At 33.8% G+C, this 16,296-nt stretch overlaps 2 protein-coding genes across 2 annotated transcripts; one reads left to right on the top strand and one right to left on the bottom strand.

The window, feature by feature from the left end:
* Nucleotides 1–9,783: 9,783 nt before the first annotated feature.
* Nucleotides 9,784–13,842, top strand: LOC145037117 (AUGMIN subunit 5-like). The gene is made up of 8 exons (XM_078985688.1): nucleotides 9,784–10,585; nucleotides 10,669–11,353; nucleotides 11,440–11,616; nucleotides 11,757–11,966; nucleotides 12,033–12,372; nucleotides 12,446–12,641; nucleotides 13,298–13,430; nucleotides 13,518–13,842. The coding sequence occupies exons 1-8, from the start codon at nucleotides 10,050–10,052 to the stop codon at nucleotides 13,644–13,646; spliced, it is 2,406 nt and encodes an 801-aa protein (XP_078841814.1). The 5' UTR covers nucleotides 9,784–10,049; the 3' UTR covers nucleotides 13,647–13,842.
* A 659-nt stretch (nucleotides 13,843–14,501) lies between these two features.
* On the bottom strand, nucleotides 14,502–16,045 carry LOC145037116 (Alpha-L RNA-binding motif/Ribosomal protein S4 family protein). The gene is made up of 5 exons (XM_078985687.1): nucleotides 15,886–16,045; nucleotides 15,454–15,604; nucleotides 15,189–15,296; nucleotides 15,033–15,107; nucleotides 14,502–14,897 (listed from the first exon to the last, which is right to left on the bottom strand). Exons 2-5 carry the CDS (start codon nucleotides 15,585–15,587, stop codon nucleotides 14,666–14,668), a joined length of 549 nt encoding a protein of 182 aa, XP_078841813.1. The 5' UTR covers nucleotides 15,588–15,604; nucleotides 15,886–16,045; the 3' UTR covers nucleotides 14,502–14,665.
* Nucleotides 16,046–16,296: the final 251 nt, after the last annotated feature.

Below are 16,296 nucleotides of genomic sequence, written 5' to 3'. Positions count from 1 at the left end.
TATACTTTTATTATTTTATGTCCATCTTTTGTACTAAGTGTTGATATACAAGAAAGTCTTAAGAGATAAGTTTTGGCAAGTTGTTTTACTCACTATTCTCTCCCTAAAATGAAAGCTAGATTTTGGACTTTAGATGCTCTCACTCTCTTCTTCATTCTTCCATTTGGTGTTAGAAATGAAGGCTCTAAAGTTGATTTTCTTTAAGAACTTATTTTGTATAAATCTTAGAGCTTAAGATCAACTTTTTACAAGTATTTGGTAACATATTTTGGTTATTCAAAGCTTATTTGGTGGATTCATTATACAGAACTTCTATTTGGAGTTTTAAAGTCATTCATCAATTTTTTAATTTCTGAAATGAACCAAAGTTTTCAAATGTTGTTATACTTTCTTCATCATTGATTACGTTTAATCTTTCTACATTCTTGGAAAAATGATCATTGGTGGACATAAAATGGTTTTAGTTTATTCAAAACAAAAATGTTTCCGTTTCTAATTATGTCAAATTTTAGACTGGAATTGGACTATTTTTAAATAAAAATCCAACAAAAATGCACCATCACTCGATCAGAAAAATTCAAGTGCCTTTTTTTCAAATATTTTTTCTTTTCGTTGTTGAAAAAGAACCATTAATTATCAAATGAATTACAAATTGTAATTTACATTTTGATTAGTTTTTCATTAGTTACAAATTTGGTTCCTTATAAATTGATCTCTTAGGACATTGATTAGACACACCGCATGAACAAATCTCTTCTTCCTTTCTATTGATTCTATTTCTACTTCTTACTCTTGCTACAACTAATGTTTTTTCTCACGAAATGAGTATCCAAGTGACCTCGAAGAATCATTTACCGCTATTATATCATGGAAAACAAACAGTCAAACTAAAAAAAAATTATTTTAATGACACTGTATTGAATGCGGACCTCAATAATAATTTTACCATTTTGTTCATTCATATAATTTCATGTTATATTTTCCTAATAGTTTGCCTAATAGTTTGATAACAATTAGTAGACATGTTGTTTCATTTAATTAATTCAAATGTTGGTATGGATCTTGTGTAATTTCACCAACTTTCTTACACATAAGTATGGATGATTCGACACTGCTAGGAAATACACAACAACAATCTCTTATATATGTTATAAAAGAATGGTATAAAACCAACAATTGAAAAATAAATAATAAAATATTAAAATACAATCCAATAATTGTTTACAAATCTAAATCCGTTCAAGTGTTTCTTTTGCAACTTTTTCTTTCAGAATTTCATGATTTATTTCTTCAAAGTCCAACACTTTGGGATGTGGTAGTGAAACATGTTTAACATGATGAAAATTGTGGTTGCTTCTTGCGGCCTTCTCAATTTTCATATGAAACAACAATGGCGAGGATTGTCCGAACCACGTGTATGCATGCAACGTTATTCACCTATGGGAGAAAACAGACAAACAGACACGTAAAAAGGAACTTCATGAATTGAAGTAAAATCAATAAAATAAAATAAAATATTTTTGAACTTTTTCATGAAAAACAAAAAAAAACTTCACAGGCTTTAAAAAAGAATTAAGCTACCAAGAGGCACCAAAATTTGATCGCATTCGTTGATGTCTAGCAAGCGATAACTATGTGTCAAATCTATGGGAGAATGTGATAAGCATAGCTCCAACAATAAGAAAAAAAAATTCACTAAAAGTAAAATGTGTTATTAAATGTGAAAAAGTCGTCAACTTTAATTAAAAAAACTAAAAAAATTAATTTTATTTAATATTAAAAAAAAAGAAATTTTTTTCAATAGTTAAAAAAATATAATCACTTCCATTTTTCAATAGTCAACTTTAATCACTTCCATTTTTTTCCGATGTTTTTAGAAAACTGAAAAATAATATTAAAAAAAAGATTGCTCAATGTAAAAATAGAAGACCTTGGGTTGAAAACCGGAGATGTCCGATTTTTGGGGTCCTTGTTTAATCGGATGTATGGGTGTCAATTTATGACACGACACGACAAAAATACACGAAACGAAACGCATCGAGACGAAATCAAAATTTGAATTCGTGTTCGTGTCAAGATTAAAAAACATGATGTCGTGCCGTGTCGTGTTCGTGTTCATAAATCGACACGAAATTGACACGATTAAGCATGTGGTTGTCGGGTTTTTCGTGTTTGTCGTTTTTATCGTGTTATATATCTTTAAGTATGAATGAAATACACTAATAGTTATGTAATATTATATTTGTCGTGTCGTGTCGTGTTGTCGTGTTTTAATTGGTTCGTTTTCGTGTTAATGAAAAAAAAACGACATCATGTCGTGTCGTGTTCGTGTTGTACAAAAAATTGTCATGTCGTGTCGCGTCAGACAAAAACACGATACGACTGCCCGATTTGACAACCCTAATCGGATGGATAGAGAAAATAACCAGATAGTCTAGGCTTAAAAAATTGGGGAATGTTAGATTAAACATCATAGTGTTCGGAAATATAATCAATTTTTAATTGTATTCCACTTTAAACCCTATGACCATGATAACGACAGAATTAGTGAAAAGTCAAAACATAAAAGTCGTAGACAATATAGTTGTGATCAAAATAAAATTACATGGTAAATTTTTCTAGCATTTTAACTCTGTTCCTTGCTGATTTAGACCCAAATAGTAACCGAATTTGAGAAAACTCATAACAATAAAATTGTGTATAGTTTTGTCTTCTTACCATAATATCTTCTATACCCTAAATCCAAGTTGTGAGGAGCTAGATGTCGTCCAAACATTGTGTTCAAGCTGCCTGACAATGTTCTTTTGCCTTTATTTGCTTATTTTTTTTCTTCAATGTGCTCGTGTTTCACCTTTTTCTTTGTTTATTCATTTATCCCTTTGAATTATTTTCATTTATTGACTTCATATTTTTCTTTATTTCTTCATTTATCCTTTCCAGTTATCTTCATTTATTGATTTCATACACCCACATGTGTTTATCATTATACTTTTTACCCTTGTTTTTTCTTCAAACAACTCTTCAAACTTCTTTGTAAACATGTTTTGTAGTATTATTGTTCATTTTTAGCACATGCAGATTATTTTGAAATAAGATCAAAGTTTATCCATTTTTAAAATAAAATTTGACGTTTGCATTCAAAACAATAAATATAATGCAAAATTAATTGATCAGGGATGTTTACTAAATTTGTGAAACCGGATGGATCGAAGAATTAATTTCAGATTGTCAGGCTACATCGAGACATAAAAAAACCACAGGGGATAAAATCAATTCTTGTATATTGATAGCTGATAATGCCGAGAGAGAGAGAGAGAGAGAGAGGATATATTAAATAGGTAATTTCCGCAATGGTCCCTAGACCATAAAGTGACTGCTAGATATGGTTTAATACGCTCCCGCAAGCTAAGGGCAGGAGATGACTTGAAGCTTGGATTTGATGTAAGGAAATCATCACATTGACAGAGGTTTGGTGAAGATGTCAGCAAGTTGGTTGTCAGTTGAGATGAATTTATCCTTCAGTTCTACTCCTGAGATTTTCTCTTTGACAAAATGAAAATCTATCTCGATGTGCTTTGTGTGAGCGTGGAATATGGGATTAGCTTAAAGGAACGTTGCACCAAAGTTATCACACCATAAAGTAGGTGGAATAGTAGGTCAAATACCGAGTTCTTCGAGAAGAGCCTGAAGCCAAGTAAATTCAACAGCGGCGTCTATTAGAGTTTTGTATTTAGATTCGGTTGATGAGCAAGATATGATTCATTGTTTCCTAGAACACCATGAAAATAAATTGGAGCCAAGGAAAATAGCAATCCGCCCAATATCATCAGGACATCCAACCAAATCTGCTTCAAAAAAATGCATGAGTAGCAGAATCAGGATAGACGTGCAAGGGTGGGTTAGAGTTGCAAAGAATGAAGCCCATGAGAGTTTGTGTTGTAGAGGTAATGTAAGATACACTTGATTGTGACCAATGTGCGTTCATAGGGGCATGCATAAACCGTCATACTTTGCTGACGACATATACATTGTCAGGGCGAAAGAGATAGTAACATATTATAATGCCCCCATAAATTGTTGATATTCAGTTAGATCAGCAAGTAATGTGCCTAATTAACGGCTCAGCTGCGCCGCAGAGGACATTAGAGATGTCATCGGTTTAGAATCAAAGAGCCCGGCTGGATGGAAAAGGTGTGTAATGAATTATTGTTGAGATAGAATGACATCAGCACCATGTGGAAAAACTTCAAAACAAAGATATTGATGCACCACATCCAAATCATTTAAAGAGAATTTTGAGTCGAGTATAGAGACATGTCACTCAATCTTATCAGGGTGATTCCCTTTAATAATTATGTCGTCAACATAAACTAAGACATAGAGGGTGACTGAGCCTTGCGAGTACACAAATACGGAAGAATCATTTTTTGAGTCCAGTAAAGCCAACCACTGCGAGACCTTGTGACAACCGATAAAACCAGGCCCAGGGAGCCTGTTTGAGTCCATGCAATGATCGTTTGAGACTACACACATGAGTTAGGCAAGCAATAACTACAAACCTTGAAGGTTGAGTCATATAATTAGTTTCTGTTAGGTTGCCATGAAGAAATTCATTTTAAACTTCTAGTTGACGAAGTTGTTACCCTTGAAAGACATGAAGGGAAATAACTATCCGGATAGCGGTAGACTTGATAGCTTTGTTGAAGGTTTCATAATAATCAACACCCGGTTATTGGTGGAAGCCCTTTGCGATGAGGCACACGTTATAACGCTCAATGTTGTCATTATACTTACATTTAATATGATACATCCATTTGGACCCTACCATATTGTAATTGTCAAAGAATGTAACAAGTGTCTACCTTTCGTTACGGATATGAGTCGAGTACTCCTCCTGCATAGACCTTTGCCACTCAACATATTTGTTAACAGTAGTAATAGGTTGTAGGCTTAGAGGTCAATGGTGAGGGATTGGTGGTGCTTAGATGATAGATGGATCAAAGGGTGTTGGATTAGGTGTCTAAGCATATAACTACAATTAGTATAAACTTGAATCGATGGTAGCACAGTCCTTTTAGGTTGCCCTCAAAACTAGCAATTGGACAGGATTATTTTGGAGACATATATGATTTATTATTTGATTAATAAATTGAAATATATAATTTGTTAATATGTTATGAGAATAATATATTAATTAGCAATTATAATATTTAATTAATAATTAATAAGAAATTAATTAGAATTAATTTTGGAATAACTGGATTAACTAAAAGTGCAGGGGTTGTTTGACTATTTATTGATAATTAAGGAAAAAGGCTCTAGAACCTCCTTGTAAGAGGTTGGATGAAAACTTCTAGGAAGGGCCTAGAATTTTCTTCCAAAGGTTCTTGGATGGAGGCTCGAGAGTTTCTTGGTCACAAGATAAGGATAATGACAAATCCAAACTCATATGGACTGAACTCAATCTTAATTTCTTGCCATCTGGCAGCTCAAGGGTCTGTCATTGCTTCCAAGTTGTTATGCAACCAATTGAGAACTCTAAGAACTCATATGCAAAGCCAACTTTAACTGGAATGGGCATAGAATATGTCAACACGATAGGTTATAAAACTCAAGTCGTGTGCTAGTGAAGAACTTCAGGTTCTATTCTTGATTAGTTCTTGAGACTTTCAAGACCTTTAAGACTCTCACTGTCCTCTTGACATATAAGACTCTCTTGTCAGATATTCAAGAGATAGTGTGGATTCTAATCAAGACAAACACTTCACACAATTGTCCTTAATTGGTCTTTGTTTTATCCAAAACATCACAACTTACCAATTTCAAATGTACAAGAGTAGAAAACTTTTACTCTTACATTTGACATATTAAAATGATTTTATAAGTAATCTATATTAATTAATTTAAATAAATTAAAAGAAACTATTAATTATAAAGTTTGATGCAGATTAAGTGATAAAATGGTTTATATAAGTTTTTTATGTTTTTTCTTGGAAATGACACAAATGCCCTACGAATTTTCTAGGGTTGGTCTATTTAGTCCCTAAATTATTTATGTGGTTTTATAGGAGTATAAGGTCGTTTTCATCGGGTCATTCAAACCATTTTGAAGTAAGCGAAATGGTTATCTGGTTTTTTTAATAATGCGGACTCTGACATTCATAAATCTAATATTCCTCTTTCACTTAGTATTAATCCGCATGTAGAGGTGTATATTCCAATATATATATATATATATATATATATATATATATATATATATATATATATATATATATGAAATGACAAAATTTCCTTAAGACCATCTTTTAGTTAGTACACCCTCTTTTTTTGTTCGACCATCTTCTACACCGAAATCAATTGAAAATAAAGAATAATCCCTAATTTTATTTTATCTGCTTAAAGAATATGATTACCACAAACGTTCATTTAAATTTCAGAAAACTTCAATAAGAAAAGTATGAAAAATGGGGTAACTGATTCTGAATTTGGGGAAGAGCTAAAAACTTAATGATCAATGATCCATGGGATAACAATCAAGTTATCAAGGTTAATAACACTACATATAATAACAAAGTGGTATACGAAGCTAGGTCTCTGATACGCCTTTACTAACACCACATATAACGACAACATTATTCTCTAAAAGATTATCCATGGCATAACAATGAAGTTTGCTTGTGATAACAACATGAATGTGAAAGAGATGTTCAAAAACTACAAAGATTACCTGATTACGTAGAATCGTCGTTGTTTTCTAGAGGGATAAATAAGAAGAGAGAAGAGAGATTACAAACAAACCGATTTAGGTATACGAGCGATGGTGTGGGTATTGGGAACAACAAATGATGGAAGCTTTCATATAATTGTCGATTAAATATGATTTATTTAATCCAGTCCATCACCTTCACATATTTTCGATCCTAAAAATCAATTTCTCACAAAATCGAAGGAGTGGTAAAAGAAGGCAATGATAGGATCGCCTAAATAAGTCAATAGTGAAAATCAGTTTTCAAATTCCATTACTATTCCTCAAGCTTGTCTTCCGTTACTGCAACCTGCCACTTGCTTCTTGTTGCGTCCATGTATTTCAGAGGTATGTTTTTACCAAATTAAACCTCATGTAAGTTCTTATCAAATCAAATAGTCCATCACATTAAGACCATAAAGGTTTTTCAAACACGCCATTTCACAACCATATTTTTATGATGATTCTATGAAGATGAGCAATAACAAATAGGGGATGAGTTTTAACTGAAATCTTCCTGAAAATATAGAAAAAGAAGAGAGATAGAGATAGAGAGAGAGAGAGAAAGAGAGAGAGAGAGAGAGAGAGTAAAGTCATTGAAGTCAATGGAGATGAACGAACAAATGGAGGAGGAGATGTGAGCGTACGATTTAGGGTTAAATAAGTATTGTAGAAATTTATAGAAATTAGAATAGAAAAACAATTTAATCTAATATTTCCTGGTGTTATATATATATATATATATATATATATATATATATATATATATATATATATTGTAACACCGTAAATTTCAAAACAAATGTTTTCAAATTTTTTAAAACATAATTCACTTAATATTCATAAAACAACCATGTTTGACAATCAATTCAAGTAATACAAAAATCCCAAGATCTCATAATCGTAAAATCTCATGCGTGGGTACTGATCAAGCCAGCGCCTTCCCACGGTTGTCACTAGTACCTGAAACAAATAACACCAAACACTGTAAGCACAAAGCTTAGTGAATTCCCCAAAATACCACATATAACACATATTAGCCACTCGAGGCTATAACTCTGTGGGTCCGTGCACCCAAACTCTGTGTACCCTCAGGTTCTAACTTTGTAGACATGCATAGCATAAATCACAAAGAATAATGCAGCGCAACACATAACACATATATAACATACAAGCACTGTATCACATAACTCTAGTTACCCACTCCAGGTAAAGTATAGTGAGAAGACTCACCTCGTGTATCTCGATAGCTCGCAAATCCCTGAACCCACTCATGCTCGATTCCCCGAGCTATAATCCTCCTATAATACAATACATCTCTGATTAACATTTTCACAACTAAGGTTGACTGACCCCACTAAGTCAACACAAGTCAACTCTGGTCAACGGTCAACTTTGACCGGACTTGGCAAGTACATTAGAGCAACTCGGCAAGTCTACACGTGTTCGCTAACTCCCTCGGATTCTCTCTTGGCACGTCGAGTACCCCCCTGACTCGACGAGTTCCACCTGGCATGAATCGCGGGGCCACCACGACTCAACTCGCCGAGTCTCCAAAACAACTCGCCGAGTTCCAGTTTGACTCAGTCCACCTGTCAACCCTCCCTGACTCTCCCTAACTCACTGAGTTAGCCCCTTAACTCGGCGAGACCACTCGTTGAGTGGTTATGGGCAATCTTCATGCTACTCGCCGAGTCTGTTCTTCGGACTCGGCGAGTCTATGCCATGCATGAACTCAAACTCACTCCTAAGGTCAGATCCGTTCCAATAACTCCTAGATCCAGTCCTTCCAAGCACATTCATCACGTAAATTCACAATCTTGGTGCTCATGCAAAGGTTCAAAGGCCTTATTTGATGATATGATCTCTAAAATGCTATTCTAAGCTCATGGCCTCCATTAACACTCATAAAGCTTGAGGGAAAATGGTCTCTGGACCTCTTTGGGTCCAGATCTAAAGTACCAACAACAAGAAGAGGCCAATTACTCCATGGATCTCTCCACAAAGAAACCCTAACTCTAAGATTCACAACAAGGACTGAGAAAGGAATGAATGGATACCTCAAATGAAGTCCCTGAGCTCAGAAATCACTGGATTAGCACCTTCTTTGGTCTCCTCTTGCCTTGATCCTCTTCTATATGCAAAAATACCCACAAAAAGTCAAGGATCTTCCTCTTCTCTCTCACAAAATGCTCACAGGCTCTTTAGGGTTCTCTCTGGGGTTGGTGGCCGCAAATGACGGCGATAAACCCCCTTAAATAGGTCTCATACCCCGGAAATTAGGGTTTCATTAAACAGCGTGGACTCGCCGAGTCCAGACGCAAACCCACGTCCAAATCGCGATCCTACTCGGCGAGTTTGAGCTCCAACTCGCCGAGTCCACTCACAATTCTCCAAAATACAATAATAATAAATATCTGGGAATCCGGGCTGTTATATATATATATATATATATATATATATATATATATATATATATATATATATATATATATATATATATATATATATTGTCACTCCATTAGACACTCTATAAACACTTTTATTAAAAGTCAATCTATAATAAACTATTTATAATTTACTTTTTCAAAAATCAATGCAAATTTAACCAATAAAAAAACTTTAAAATCAAATAAAATGTCTAAATGGAAAATTGGGTGTCTTTTTAACCAACCTCATATATATATATATATATATATATATATATATATATATATATATATATATAAGATAAGGCCACCTAGGCAAAACTATGATCGGTAAACTGAAAGAATTTTGAGACATATCAATAATTAGCAAGTAAAATGTGACTTTTAGTGATTAAAAAAACATAAAAATAATATTATAGACCGAATGAATCAACCTTAAATAGCATATAAGACCTAACTTTATAGGTAATTTGTGTCATTTTAATTCTTTGTTTTCAATATGCCCCAAAGTCATTTCGCAAATAACCATGTTATGTTATTTATCAATAATCTATAAATCTATAAATATTTTAATAAATTATCGTCTGTTTTAAACATACATTCGGCTTCATGTTTGTATTCAAGTAAAAAAGAACAGTTTTTTATATCCAGTTCGGTGGACTGCCGGCCAAACCCACCAAAATTTGCAGATCTACTTCTTTCTTTCTTTGTACAGTACATTCCCCACTTCAAACCAAATCCTAGGGTTTCACTTTCACCACCAAACTAATTCATTCAAATTGAAGATACCAAGTATTCAAATTCAGTGTCTGTTCATCCTATTTGGTGTTTCACTACCCTAATTCTGTTTCCCTTTTTGGTTTCTTGCAACAATGCAGAGCTCTTCAACGAGCTCTGTGGCGCAACCAGATGCCATATTAGATTGGCTTCAGAAGGAAATGGGATATAGACCACTAGGTCCTTACATTGCTTCAAGTAAAGCATCAATGCCTTCATCTGATGCAATTCGTAGGGTTTGCCGTGGGAATATGATTCCTGTTTGGAGTTTTTTACTGAACAGGGTTAAATCTGAGAAGACGGTTGATAATATCCGTCGTAACATACTTGTTCACGGCGGAAAGGAAAACGCAAACGCTGCCTCCGGTGCTGATGAGACGGCGAAAAGTGGTGAGTCTGGACGACGGAGTAGAGGAGGAAGGAGGAAGGAGAAAGTAGCCGGGAGTTCCATTGTTGGGGAGAGTAATAGTCGAGAGACAGCTTTGCAGGAGAGAGAATCGGCGGAGAAGGAGGTGGAGAGGTTGAGGCATATGGTGAGACGGCAGCGGAAGGAGTTGAAAGCTCGAATGTTGGAGGTTTCTCGTGAGGAGGCTGAACGCAAACGAATGCTTGATGAACGATCGAATTACAGGTTTGGGATCCAAAACCATAGAGTTATGTTTGAATATTCTATATAGTGCAAACAGCAAACATTTATTATAATTCTTATTCCAGGCATAAACAGGTGATGTTGGATGCTTATGATCAACAATGTGATGAAGCAGCGATGATATTTTCTGAATACCATAAGCGACTTCGCCTCTATGTTAACCAAGTCAAGAATGCTCAGAGACTAGACACTGATTCCTCCATGGAAGTTGTCACAAGCTTCCAAATGAACAACGAAAAAGAAGACGTTTATTCCACTGTAAAAGGGTCAAAACCTGCAGACGATGTAATTCTAATTGAAACAAACAGGGAAAGAAACATCCGCAAGGCATGTGAATCTCTCGCAATACAAATGATTGACAAGATTCGCTCATCTTTTCCTGCATACGAAGGAAATGGTATCCATCTAAATCCTCAAATGGAAGCTTCAAAATTAGGTGTCGATGTTGATGGAGATATACCCAACGAAGTGCTAGATGTAATCGTCAATTGTCTGAAAAGCCCTCAGCACTTGCTTCTTGCCATAACCACTTACACACACAGGTTGAAATCATTAATCACAAAAGAAATAGAGAAAATCGACATTAGAGCTGATGCAGATATGTTAAGATACAAATATGAAAACAATAGAGTAATGCATGATTCTTCTCCTGATGTAAACTCACCATTACCCTTTCAAGTTTATGGAAATGGAAAACTTGGAGTTGATATGCCTTCAAAAGGAACTCAAAATCAACTCCTTGAAAGACAGGTATTTATCTTTCTTTCTTTCTCTCTTCCTTAAACTACTCTCATCTTTCCACTTCTTTATAATGAAATCTATCTTTCTGTTTACAGAAAGCACATGTTCAACAATTTGTTGCTACAGAAGATGAACTCAATAAAGCTGCAGAAGCTAGAAGCATGTGTCAAAAGCTTTTGAAGCGTTTATATGGAAGTGTTGACTTTGACCCTTCACATTCTCTTAATGTTGGAGGAACCTCACAAACAATGAGTAGTCTCAGACAATTAGAGGTAATAATAATATTAATAGCTATATATATATATATATATATATATATATATATATATATATATATATATATATATATATATATATATATATATATATATATATATATATATATATATTTTATCCATTTGTTTTTATACAGCTGGAGGTTTGGGAGAAAGAAAGAGAAGCTTCTGGATTGAAAGCAAGTTTGACAACATTAATGTCTGAAGTACAAAGATTAAACATGTTATGTGAAGAAAGAAAAGAAGCTGAAGATTCTTTAAAGAAAAAATGGAAGAAAATCGAAGAGTTTGATGCTCGAAGATTGGAGCTGAAATCCATCTACAGTGCTCTACTTAAAGCAAACAATGTAATAAGATAAGTTTTACTTTTTTTCCATGATGAGGGTATTTATGTCTTTTTGAGAATGTTATAGGATGCTGCTGCATTTTGGAGTCAACAACCGTTAGCTGCAAGAGACTACGCATCGAGTACGATTATTCCAGCTTGTAAAGTTGTGATGGAGATATCAAATGCTGCAAAAGATTTGATTGATCAAGAAGTTTCGGCTTTTTATAGAAATCCCGATAATACCCTTTACATGCTTCCATCAACCCCACAAGCACTGTTGGAGTCAATGGGTGGCTCTACTGGACCTGATGCTCTCATTGCTGCAGAAAAGAATGCTGCCCTTTTGACTGCCCGGGCAGGTGCCCGAGACCCCTCTGCAATTCCTTCCATTTGTCGCGTTTCCGCCGCCCTTCAATATCCCGCAGGTGTGTGTGTGTGTGTGTTTTTGTGTGTGTTGGAGTGATGTGAAATTACTAAAATACCCTTGGTTATTTTTAGGGTTGGAAGGTTCGGATGCCGGCTTGGCATCGGTGTTGGAATCGATGGAATTTTGTTTGAAATTGCGGGGTTCGGAAGCTTGTGTTTTGGAGGACTTGGCAAAAGCTATCAATTTGGTTCATATCAGGAGGGATCTTGTGGAAAGCGGTCATGCGTTACTAAATCATGCTTATCACAATCAACAAGAATATGAAAGGTATGAGGTGGAACTGGATTCTGTGATTCCGGTGGAATCGGAATCGGTGATTCTGTTGGAATCGGAACCTGTGATTCCATTCCATGGCTAAATAAACGGAATTAAATTCTTTCTGAAGGTGGGACCAGAATCAGCGATTCCGACAGAATTGGAAGCAATGATTCTGATGGAATTGGAATCTGTGATTCTGTTGGAATCAGATTTTATGATTCCATTCCACTGTTAAATAAATAGAATTTAGTTATATGTGAAGGTGGAACCAGAATCAGCAATTACAGCAGAATTGGAATCAGTGATTCCGAAAGAATTGGAATCTGTGATTCTACTGGATTTAGAATCTATGATTCTATTCTGTTGCCAAATAAACGGAATTTAATTATATCTGAAGGTGGAACCAGAATCAGTGATTCCGACGGAATTGGAATCAGAATCTATGATTCCGTTCTGCTGCCAAATAAACGGAATTTAACTATATCTGAAGGTGGAACCAGAATCATCAGCGATTACGACAGAACTGGAATCCATGATTCCATTCCACTGCAAAATAAACGGAATTTAATTCTATCAGAACCCTTCAAATTCCGTGTTTGATGAATTATAATTATACTCCGTTCTTTTGATTCCGATTCCAGTTTCTGATTCCATTCCTTTTGCAGGACAACAAGCTATTGTCTAGATTTGGCTTCTGAACAAGAGAAGACGATTATGGAAAAGTGGTTGCCCGAGTTAAGGAATGGAGTTGTGAATGCTCAAAAGAGTCTTGAAGATTGTAAATACGTGTCTGGATTAGTAAGTAAACACTTAAAAGAAAATTGAATTATTTTATTATACAATTAATTAATAAATGAAATATTTAAATATGAAATTGTGATGTAGTTGGAAGAGTGGTGGGAGCAACCAGGATCAACGGTTGTTGATTGGGTGACGGTTGATGGGCAAAATGTGGCGGCTTGGAATAATCATGTCAAACAACTTCTTGCTTTTTATGACAAGGAACTTTTATGAGTGTTTGTTTATTTTTATTTAGTTTTGTATATATATATTATTATAAAATATGTGTATGTGTTCTTTGATTATTTTAATGTTTTAGAGAGGGATTTGAATGTTAGGTTTAGATGTGTGGGTTGTATTTTACTTGTAATGTGTGATTTGTGTTTTATTAAGAAGGAAAATAGAAAATATTTGTATTGTTTTTCTTTCATACTTTCTTTGTTAGGCTATGTTTTGGTGAAAGAAAAATGCTTCAATTTAAGAGTGTTATTTGTTTTGAGGATTTTATACATCCTTCCAACTCATAAAATTCATTACATCAAGTATTTTATGTTAGTTGTCTAATTTGTGTGGATACTAAAATGTTTTTGGTTATGATTTTGGTCCTTGTTTCAAGAAAACAACTACATTGTAGACCAAAGTTGCAAAAGTAAGTTTTTTTTAACCAAAATGACTACATAATAAATCAAATTTGCAATAATAAGTTATATTAAAGGACCAAAAATATTCATTTCCACTAAGAACATCGACTAAATTTAGCTTGTAACAAAAACCTCAAATGAAAACCAAATTTGCAAGAAAACTTTTTGTAGCCCAAAGTTGAAAAAATCATTTGTATACAAATAAATATATAGTCATTTTAAGTTAAAACAAAGAGAAAATTTACAAGAACATCAAATGAATTCCAAAACTAGAAAGAAATTTAGGACCAAAATTGAAAAAAAAAAAAAAATGTTATATTTAGTTACCAAAAATGTAACTTACTCTAACAAAATATATTACGTAAAGGCATCATATGTACAATAACACTCTATAAATGACCAATTAGTTTGCCTCATTTTATCATCAACTTAAAAAAAATAACAATAATAAAATAAAATACAACATTATAACAATTAGAAAGAAAGTACATTGTTATTCTTTCATATAAGCCCAAAAAACACAATACACATAAAAATCTACTTAAACAATCAAAAAACCCAAAACAAAAAATGTCACAAACCCATTAACCATTAAAGGATTCAAATCAAAATTCAAACCATTGCATCATAATCATCAAGCTTATCATTATACACCATAACCTTTCTTTTAATTTTGGATGTATCAACCCACGTTATAAAATCTTCCATATTTCTTGTCACCAAAAAAGCAGGATCTGTAACAGTATCCGGGCCCACTCTCACATGTCCCTGTTCTATATAAGTCACAGCCTCCTTCAAATGTTCAGCAAATTTCAATCTCACCAAAACAGTCGCTAACCTACGCCTTTAATATCACAATCAACAAATATTATAACTCTATTTCCATTTTTCTTTTTTTCTTTTTTTGTAAAATAAAATGAAATGGAATATATATATATATATATATATATATATATATATTTTGAAATTATATATTTACCTACAAAACGATGAAACGGATAACTTGTCACATAATGCTAAGCTTTTTTGAGAAGGAATCACACCCATGTTGTATCTACATTTTAATCATATAGATATATTTCAATGAATATATATTTTAATGGAAAGAATCAAAGGATGTGAATAATAAACTCACAGTTTTTCAAGAAGGGCATCTGTCATTTCGATTCTGTAAGGATCTCTAGGATCCATCTGCTTCAAAATGTTTACGAGTTTTTGCGCCATTCTACACAGACTCGAGTACCTAGTTTTACCCAGAAGAACGAACGTGTTGATTAGTATGAATTGGTGGAAATTGACTTCAGAAATTCAAATGAATTTGCTAATTGATTGACGTAATTGAAGCGCAGGAATTGAAAACATGGAAATTGAAAGGAGATGGTTAGGGTTAGGGTTCTTACTTCTTGTAGTCGTCACGACCAGTAACATGGTAGCGATGCATGACATGAGCTTCTCTGTGTCCGCCTTCTCTCTTCCATTCCAAGAAATTAACTTTCTTCAGTAGCTTCTTCTCGTGAAACTTGAGCTTCCTCATCTTGTTCGCGACTTACACTGAACAATCGATGAATAAATTAAGAAAGGGAATGGAAGAGAGAATCAAAGCAAAGAAACGGTGGGTTGAAAGTTGAATAATGAATAAGAACACGATTAAATTTAAACCCTAGACCGAATCTGTAAATATGCACACAAGGCCCCAAATTGGGGCCAAATCTGTGAATGTGTTGAAAATCGTATTCGAAATCACCTTTCATGTTTATTTATTGCCGGGGTGGGAAAATAAAATTGATTTCGGATGATAGAAATCGGTTTCATAGATGGAGAAGAGAACTTACAGTCGGCGCTGCTGGCGGAGGAAGGTGATGAAGTGGCGCGCTGGGTGAGGAAAGCGATGGAGTGGCCGGAGGTGATAACCAGAAAAAATCGTATGCTATGTGTGTCAACAGGGTATTAGGGCACAAAGGAGCAACGATGTAAAAAATAATTATTCAATTTAATATAAACGTACCAATTTAACATGCAATTTATTTTTATTTAGCAGAGAATATATCTTTGTAAATTTTTATAATTATATAAAATTTCAAATATATATATATATATATATATATATATATATATATATATATATATATATATATATATATATATATATATATATATATTCAAAATAATGTTATATATTTTTAATAAAACTTAGTTATCATCGTACAACGAGTGAGATAACAAACAAGTAACAAGTTGGGTCG

Source organism: Lactuca saligna, chromosome 3, assembly GCF_052625555.1.
Source record: "Lactuca saligna cultivar CGN05327 chromosome 3, ASM5262555v1, whole genome shotgun sequence".
Classification (NCBI taxonomy): Eukaryota; Viridiplantae; Streptophyta; class Magnoliopsida; order Asterales; family Asteraceae; genus Lactuca; species Lactuca saligna.
This window is presented reverse-complemented; position numbering and strand designations above follow the sequence as displayed.